Below are 9,618 nucleotides of genomic sequence, written 5' to 3'. Positions count from 1 at the left end.
GTAATTGAAGACACTCAAATGGGTTTGAAGTCTAAATGTCTGTGTGAAAACCAAGTATATGAATGTGATCAAACTCTAAACAGTCAAATTAAATTCATAATTTGGGCTGCATTGTTCTTGCACAAAGATTGACTTCTACTTCTAGATTGTACGGTATGCATCCTTTTTCCATGGAAGGAAGTTGGCTTTCTTTGACTGCAATTTCTATGGTTTTGGGTTCAACTAGACAAAATCTATTGGGTTTGAATTTTGTATTTGAATTATTATTAACTTATTGAAGAAGAGATTGCCCTCTGGACCTGTATTATTTCACAGGAACTCTTTACTTGGCATTCAATCTTGGCCGGCTCTGTCCCTCACATTTGAGAACCTCTCAATTGTCAATCATGTTTCTGCATATAGCCTTTCTTTTGGGGTAACACAAGAAGTCCCTTTCTGCTGCAATGCTTTCTTTCTTCTTAAAGTCTACTGTCAAATTCATCTCCATCACTTATCTAAACTTCCTGGCCTTGGCCTTGGCCTCCCCCCGATCCTATCCGCCGGAACTAGCCCGGAACCGGTCTATTCGAATCCCGATTTCTTGATTAGTTCATGATATTCATGTGAGTTAAATGAAGAAACCAATGTCCTTGATTATTTGATGACAATATGATGAGCAAAGATTACTTTTGATCGTTTTTAAATTCTACTCCACCACAGACCACACTACTTTCCATCGTTCACACTTCATATTCACAGTAATGCTGTGCTGGTCATAAGCTAGTAAATAGTCTTTCCCACCATCAAAAGAATTGGCCGGCCTGTTTCAAATCATGGGTCTTCATTTTTGTGTTTCTTTCGGGTGCCACTAATTTCAATCTAATCATTGTTTCTTCTTAAAATCTTCCGTCAGACTTTGAACCTTTAAGTCTTGTTCATCACCCTGCCTACCAAGATTCAGGTGTTAGTCCATTCATTGGGAGATATTCAATGTATCCTCTCTTTATTTGTGGCTTATGTATGGAGAAGTCTCTTTAACTGGTTGGTAAGCCAAGGACAATCTGTTGCTCCGTGGGGCAGAGCTTCACCTCCCCATTGGGACGAGCACAATATGCTCCGTTGATGCTTTTTTAACACACACATTGTATAGGGTCCATGTGAGACCCAATGGGTCCCACCTCTAAATTATTTTTATTAAAAAGTGGATCCCACATAATGTGTGTGAGCATATCGTGCTCCCAACAGGGGGTAGACTTGAATGCCGATCATTAAATCCACAGTATCTGTTGTCAACAATTGACAGTTGAGATTTTAATGCACAACATGTGTTGGGTATTAATTTGAAACCCCCAACAAAGAGGTAGTCTAGATTTCACCTCACAAGATTTTTTTGAAATTTCATTGTGGATACCCCTTTGGCCTCCTTTCCATGTGTGAAATACTAATGCTTTTCCAAATTCTTCCAAAAGAGATCCTTCGGTCATTTTTTTTTATGTTTGGTATCAATACTTGACTGTTGGAGAAAATTTTTGACCACAAAGATAATGGGTAGAGGTGGTCATCGTTAATTATTAGCTTTTAAGGTATTGGATAAGTTCATAAAAACTAAGGTGTATTAATTCACCAACATCGTGCCATTAGATGTTAAATATCCTTGCTTGGGCCCACTGTGGGGCCCAATTAGCGAAGAATTCTAAATGCGAATGGGCCCACCACCGGTTTAGTAATTATACTCCACCATAGACCACATCACTTCACCACCGTCTAGCAACGGGCATTGCTTGGGGCGGTAATACAGTAACTAGGGTTGCTTGCTTTTTTGCCTTTCTGTGTTCTTGAGAAGGCGACGGCACAGTCCTGCTCGTCCATACCATGTTCCAAGTTTGGATCGCTTCGCCATAGGGGGTTGAACTTTCAGCACATGTTGCGTATTAAATGCGCATCATTCAAGTTCGACGTCTCCATCGGGGGATCACAATTCGTTCCGCTGACGCTTTTTTACCCATGGGCTCTCAACTCTAAATTCTTTTTTATCAATCAATCAATCAATATCTAAGATTCCACAGAATAGGGTAGTTAAAAAGAGCCACAGGAGCATATCATGATCTCGACAGAGAGGTGATTCAGACCAAGGTTTAAAATATTGGTATCGAAGTATTGTATTACTCTGGCTAATGTATTTTTTTGCGTAATTCAATCTCTGGGATTTCACCCTTTACCCATAAATCTACAAATTCACGTTTTTAGTGTAAAAAGGTGAATCTCTAGATTTCATGAATCTAGGAATTTTTACAACCAAACGGGTATAATTTTCAGATTCATGAATCCAGAGACTTCAAATCTCTTGATTCATGTAACCAAACAGACCCTTAGTCATTTTTCTATGTTTGGTATTAACCTTGACCCCTGATTGGGAAAAAAAATTGAAACAATAAAGATAATGGATGGAGGTAATCTTTGTGAATTATTAGCATTAATTTAAGGTATTGGATAAATTCGTAGAAATTCACCACTGTTTCACCTTCAATGTTAAATATCCTTGCTCCGCCTCCGCCCCACTGTGGGGCTCACTTATGAAGAACTATAATTGCAACCAGGCCCACCAGTGGTTCAACAATTACACTACACCACAGGCCACACATTTCACCACTTTCTAGCATTGGGCATTGCATGGGCATGGGGTGGTGAGATAGTAACCAGTGTTGCTTTCTTTTGCCTTTCTGTGGCAAATAAGCAGCTTTAACTCTTAGTTCTTGAGAAGGCGATGGCACAGTCGTGGCCGTCCATGTGTTCATGCTTGCTTGCATTGTAAAAAAGATCTACTAGTTAATTTCAGCATGGAGAGCAAGAGTCATAACACTTTTCACTCCCTGTCTCTCTTCTTTATTGCAAATTTGCAACTAGCTATATAGCTATTAGGGAAAACTGTTATCGTCATACTCCCAACGGACCAAAGAACTGGTTTCTGGGCCACCCATGACCACCTGCTGGCCTTGGGCTTTCCCTCGACTAGACGTCACCCCAAGGATTCTCAAGCCAAGAAGTGCCCTAAAAGCACAAACTGGATCTTAATCCGTGGCGGGGCGAGAATGCTCTATGTGGCAAGAACCACCTTATGCAGGCCTAGTTTCCCTGCAACCTGCTGCCTATGTCAGAGGCCTTGTGTAATCTCACCTCTTGACGTTCGTTTTTATTGATAAGATATGGACATGACATGACTGGACAAGATTCTTCATATATTATAATTTGACAAAAATAGATAATTTGTAATTAGACAAACGAGTCTATGTGCAAATTCTCTCTCATGTGGATTTTCACTTGCTTATAACAAAATTAAATGAATGTGATCAATGACTGTATATATACAATAAATGGTGATTTATGGTCGCAGTGTCTAATCCTAATTTTGTAATTTGTCGCTGTCTCATGTATCTTTTTATAATAGTTTTGTGATCATCTTTATCAGTTCTAGAAATAGGTTGCATTCGTCAAGCAACAATAGGATGTGTGATCTTCCATTTTCTTTTTCATGTCAAAGTGTGATTTTCCATTATAATTCCCAAAAGATTGTTTTGTACATTTTAGTTTGTCTTTTTTGATATATTTGTTTTCCATAAGAAAAGGACACTTCCAGTAAAAATGGAAGAAATATTCCGTGTTGTCTTTCCTCTACAACAGCAAAATATTTTCTATGCTGACCGCCTGCAATTTTCTTACTTATATGAATCAGTTTTAATTAGCTTACATCAATCATATCAATATTTTTAATCCTTATGAGTGGGTTCTTGCGAGCTCTCCATTATGAATTTGAGGTTTTATGTATGATGATTAACTGATTTAAGTCCTACCACCTTTTGGTTGAGTTTGATATTTATTTATTTGTTAATTTATTTTAATTTTAGAAAACCAAACATATATGCATACAATTAAAAATTAAAAAAATCATTTGAAAAAGAGTTCAAATTTTTTAACCATATGGAGAGAATTTTTTTCTAACTTGTACCATTAAATTCAAGATATGTGTTCAATTTAGAAATATAACTACAAGAAAAATGAGAATTAGTGACGTTTAACTACAAGAAATATAAACCGCCACTAATTAATAAAACCCACGCGACCCACCCGATCCTGACGGGAGGGTGTTAAAAAAAAGGAATTTTGTAGCGGTTTTTGAAAACCACGGGTAACTCTCAACATATTAGTGGCGTTTTCCTTCGTAACGCTGCTAAATATATGAATATTTGCAGTAGTCTCCTAAGAACCGCTGCAATAATCCTAATTTGTGTTGATTTCTTGGAACCGTCAGTATTAATCAGAAAAAATATGGCTGGCTTTTCCTCATTCCTCCCGCCCAACCCCGCGCCTATTTTCACTTCCAATTTTCAGAAGACGAACCCTTTGCTTCTTCTGTGTCTCTTTGCCTCGTCCTCTCAGCTTGCCTCGCAGAATCTTGCAAAATAGCTCCGAGTGATTACGATCCTTTCTTTACTTGTGAAGAAGGAACAAAAGAAGGAATAGCTCCGAGTGATTACGATCCTTTCTTGCAGAATAGCTCCAAGTGATTTGATTTCATACAAATATTGAGAGGTAACTAACATTGTTTCCAATATGGAGCAAGTTTTTAGTTTCTAAGAAAAGTCAAAAGATCCAGTTGTTTGGTTTGGTACATCGATTTGTTTTCAAGTTTATTTGTGTCCAATTTCTTCCATTTGCGATTGAAGAGAAGATATCCGTTAATGGATTAGGAAAGGGTGATACATGGTCGTTGTTCGTTGCTTAAGCTTTGTTTTGTTATTGTCGAAAATATTGTGTCCAATTTCATTCATCTGTATTTATCTCTCTCTCTCTTCGCAATCCCTCTGTAGTTAGCTCAGTTCTCTGGCCCTTTGTCTTGCTCTTGCTCGCTAAATCTCAGGTAAGAACAGACTGGTTTTTCATAACCTTAGAAATTTATTACTCTGTTAAAGCTATGCTCTCCCTTGTATTTTAACTTTGGTTCAATCTTAAACTCTATTTTGAGGGATGTTATGTGTTTGTTTTATTTCAATTAATTCGATGTATGCAGTGTCGGATAGATAATAGGTTTGCCATCTGTAATTATCTTGTATTTTGGTGGGAACTTTCAAAGTCATTCCATATTTTTGACATAAGATTTACCAACACTAATTGTAAGATCAATTCCAGTTTGGTACAATATTGACTTGCTGATCTGGAATTATTTTAAATTTCTCATTATACTTTTCTTGCTTTTACTTGAATTTTGTTGTCAATGTTATGAATCTTGTTATTGGTTTTAGACTTTTACTGATCTGTTCTTTTAAACCTGGAACGTTTCTAAATATGGTAAGCAACTTTTCTAGTGGATTCAGCTGAACGGTTGTGGTATAAACTTAATTTATTGAGTAAGAATTTCTTTCAGTTTGTTGCTCTCGTGTTTATGAAAATAGTTAGAAAAGCTGGCTGCCGTTTTATTTTCTTCTTCAATTTTATTCCCTGCACTTCCAAGTTCCAACCAGACTGTCTTTAATTCTAATGATGGCAAAGCAAGAACAGTATTTGACAGTTTCAAGTGTGAAAATCTTTTCTTTGTTCATTGTTTGATGTACTTGATCAAGCATCTGATCAGCTCAACTGTGTCATGAGGGTGTGAATATCTTTATCAGTTTGTGTATTCATTTTTGGGTCATCCATCCATTATCTAACTACATGGATGAATGGATGTCACAAACTGTGAAGCTTTAAAACAGTTTAGATTTGACTATAGAGTTCAAAATATAGTCTCTTGGAGAGATCATAAATACAAATTATCATCATCAACTCTTGGGTGGGCCATAGATAAAATTTTTGTCCTTGATTTCTCAGTATCTATGCTTGGTTGATTATTTCTTGATTGATGATTCAAATTATCATGCCAATTTCTTCTGTTTTAACGGTCAAAAGCTTCACGGCTGGCCAAACAGTAGAAAGTTAGGCTGATGGTGTAACTATAGAGAAACTAGGTTCATTATGTTCAGAAAAGATAGCAGCTTCTGTAAGAAGATCCCCAAGTCAAATGGATCTGGTCTTCTCTGTATCTATATCCTTGTGAATGAAGTCCACATGTTATTGCTTATGGCGTGTTAAATCTCATTAGAAGATGCAGATACATATATCTCCAAGAATCTTCTCTAATTTCATTTTGTTGAAATTCCCTTTATTGTGTCATTTCAGATCACCCAATTTCATGTAGATGCACAAAAGTATGATGTGTTGTAGAAGAAAGTGGAGTTATTAGCAAAATTGTTATTGGATAGGAATCCTGTATTAGGTAATGATAAACCATTATGTTTCATTTACTGTTTTTGGCTGGCAAATGTGCTTTGCAATACCTCTTTTTGTTTAATACTACTTAATAAATCATTACTTTTTATCTTTTTGCAGTAATGGGTTGCTGTCCATGTGGTAGAATTATGCTTGTTCCACCTTTTGCTTAATCCCTCATGCCCTGCCCTGTTGTGTGGACCCAATCAAGATAAGGATTTGCAATTGATGAATTCTATGCTGTGAATAGCTGAAAAAATAAAAGCAGAGACTACTGTGTTCTGCCGCTTCTGCTTCTGCTCGTCATAGCTTCACTTGATTATGTCCTTCATGAGGTGAGGCTCAGTGCTTCTGTATATTATCTTCCATCTTGCACATTGGAGTTTGTTCTACTGGTTGGACCATTCTAACTACATGGGGAGTAAGTCTCTTAACATTTTGTCACCTTATTGGTGTCTCATTCTCCTCTATTCCTTTGAAGCAGTCTAATTAAGCTTTCAATGCGGTTTGTCTAGTCTATAGTTCATGCAAGAATTTGGATGATGAAGAAAGCTGAAATTGTTACTACAACAATAACAACAGTGGGTGTTAAGCTTGGGAAGCTAAATCTTTAATTTGAAGACTCAACTGACGCTGCCGCAAGAATCCATCACCACATACCAATTTCGGTAATTATACAGAATTGCAAATATGTAGACTATCAAACACATGGCAAAACTAAACCATTCCTATTTTTAATTGGTTTTGCTGTATTTCAAATAGTTGGTTGGACAAGGCTGCAATTTTAAACAAAAAGGACTGTGGGAGCAATGGTTTAGTGATTCAAAACAGATGGAATCTTTGTTCAGTGACAAAAGTAGAGGAGGTGAAGTGATGGTTAGACTATTGCCAATTTGGGCTTCCACAATTTATTTCTGGTGCATACATTCATAGGTGCTTACCTTCTTTGTGCAACAAGCTTCAACAGTGGACAGGTCAATTGGCAATTTTAAAATCCCAGAGGGCTCTTTCAGTACCTTCTACATATTGGGCATATTGATTGGTGCTAGTTTCTATGACCAAGTGATCATTCGGTTGATGAAGTGGTGGAAAGGGAGACATGGTAGGTTAATAAATTACATTAAGCTATACTTCCATATTTTAATGCCCATTACTTGCAACAATACTCTTTTGAAGGACATGGCAGTGAGAAGAGAAGACTAAGAAGCGCCTTCAGTTGCATGTCTTCACTCTCAATGCGGCAGAAGTAGTTATCAACATCATCATTGTTTATATCGTCACCCTTGAGAGGGTGTCTGCCGCCATGGGAATTAAAGAGGTCCAACAATAATTCATTGAAAGAAAGGTGAGGAAGTATATTCTCTTGTATGCTGTAAGACCTGTTCTAAGGTGTTTTTAAGCTATTCCAACATGCTGTGACTGAGTTTCAGATTTGAAACAAGTTGATGTTTGAAGTTCAGATTCAAAAATTGGAGTCCTAGGTCAACTAGGATTAAGTTAGGGTCTGGGGAAGTGGCTTTTGGGGTTTCAGCTAGTGACAAAAGAAGGATCAGGTTGCTGGTTATGCTTCACAGAACTGATTTCTATCACTCTCTTTCAACTAGAATGGATCTAATTGATTAGAAACTAATAGTCAGATTTATGGAAAATTAGAATTTTCTGCAGAATGTCAAGGTTGAAGAAGACTTGCTGAAAATTTCATATTAGGGAAAACAAGGTGGAATGGGGAAATTGACTTGGGGTTTCTGTTATATGGCTAGGTACAACTCTAGGGAAGGAGACAAGGGTTCAAGAAGGGCTGGTGAGGTGCATGGGCTTAATCAAGGAGAGGTGCTGCTGCTTGTGCAGAAATAGAGGAGGAAGGGGATGACCTATGATTGATGAGGGAGAGGGGCTGGAGTTTCAGAATCAGGAAGGGAAGGTGCTAGGGTGAACTGTGACTAGGTTGGGGTTGATTTAGGTAAGAAGGAAAGGGCTGGGGAATGCTATGGCTGAAGTGGGAGGGAATGGGAAGGCTGCGGACATGATAGGTGGGGTGGGGATTATATGTAATTTACTTGGGAGGGTGAGATGAGATTGGACCATGCACTGGAATGCCTTGATGATCTTAGGTGCCTTACAAGCTATAAGATTTCGAGTCATTTCCAATTATCATCCACAATGGCTTCTTCTTGAGAATCTTTATTAATTGCAGTCACCCTTTATTTGTTTATCAGTATTCTTCTACTAATTAATCTTCAACTCCTTTTATTTCTGAATTTTTGTATGGTAAATTCTATGATTCGGCAATTTATTTCTTATTGGTTATGAATTTGGAATGGTTGTTATTTCTTAGTTAGGATTTTCAAGTTTTAGAACCAACAAGGATAGTAGTTATATACATGGGACACAATTTGTTGCTATTTCTTTGCTGTTTCATCTTGCTATTGTTTGTCCATCAATTTTTTCGTGTTTAAACCTTCTACTACCAAGTAGCAGGATATTTAATAAGCATTCCCTCAAATGTTAGCCGAGTATCTCTTTCCAACTTGATTACAGCATGTGTTTGTTTCTTATCAAGTGAAGAAATCATTTGGCTGTCTTCAATGAATGTTAAATTGTATTCTAAATGCTGCTCCTTGCTATGTAGATGGTGAGCCCGTGGACCTGCACTCCTGTGTTAAGTCTTGGTACTGAAGAGAAAGAGTGGCTGCTTAGCCTTGCAGAGAGAGTGAAGACAAGAGTGGTGGGACAAGATCCAGCTGTTGATGCTGTTGTAGATGCGATATTGAGATCTAGGGTTGGGTTGTGTCAGACTCGAAATGTGATTGGATTATTCCTTTTTGTGGGTTTGACAGGTGTTGGTAAGTCAGAACTAGCAAGAGCCCTTGCTGAGCATCTTTTCGGCAATGAAAACATTTTGGTGCAAATTAATATGTCCGACTATGTTGAATGGGAGTCAATTTCACAACTTATTGGTTCAATTCCAAGGTGAGCAGTGCAATTCCTTGTTACCTAGTAAATGGTAGAGGGATTTTCATAGAAATGCCTACAAGGTTGTTGTTTTTGAGTAATTGAATGTTCTTAGTTATATTGCAAGGAATTAAGCCAAAACTGCAAACATAATTAATTTAATTACGAAAATGGATGTTCAGTTTGTAGTTTTTGTTATCTTTGTCAGCTCTTTTATTCCATGAACAATTATATGGTGAATCTAATGCAATGATTTTTTTAATGGAAACAAGAGTTGATGTTTGAGGACTGCATTAAGATTCTTATGCTTATTAATTCTTAAAGTTTTTCAGGTGAGAAGGCATTTTAGGCCTGAGTTTCTAGATCCACTCTCTGATGATATATACA

The 9,618-nt window shown here is 37.3% G+C and overlaps 1 protein-coding gene across 1 annotated transcript; it reads left to right on the top strand.

Moving 5' to 3' along the window:
• The first annotated feature begins 8,266 nt into the window (after positions 1 to 8,266).
• LOC149008111 (putative chaperone protein ClpB2, chloroplastic) lies at positions 8,267 to 9,253 on the top strand. Its single transcript, XM_089167202.1, has 2 exons — positions 8,267 to 8,344; positions 8,909 to 9,253. Exons 1-2 carry the CDS (start codon positions 8,267 to 8,269, stop codon positions 9,251 to 9,253), a joined length of 423 nt encoding a protein of 140 aa, XP_089023328.1.
• The last annotated feature ends 365 nt before the right edge of the window (positions 9,254 to 9,618 follow it).

The sequence above is a fragment of the Hakea prostrata genome, chromosome 8, assembly GCF_041222555.1.
Source record: "Hakea prostrata isolate BN-2017 chromosome 8, UWA_Hpros_2, whole genome shotgun sequence".
NCBI lineage: Eukaryota > Viridiplantae > Streptophyta > Magnoliopsida > Proteales > Proteaceae > Hakea > Hakea prostrata.
The sequence above is the reverse complement of the archived record's forward strand: the minus strand, read 5'-3'. Positions and strand labels throughout refer to the sequence as shown.

Coding starts and splice junctions, on each gene's coding strand:
- LOC149008111 (XM_089167202.1), top strand. CDS start 8,267: ATGGCTGAAGTGGGAGGGAATGGGAAGGCTGCGGACATGATAGGTGGG. Junction 8,345..8,908: donor TATGTAATTTACTTGGGAGG/GTGAGATGAGAT, acceptor CTTGCTATGTAG/ATGGTGAGCCCGTGGACCTG.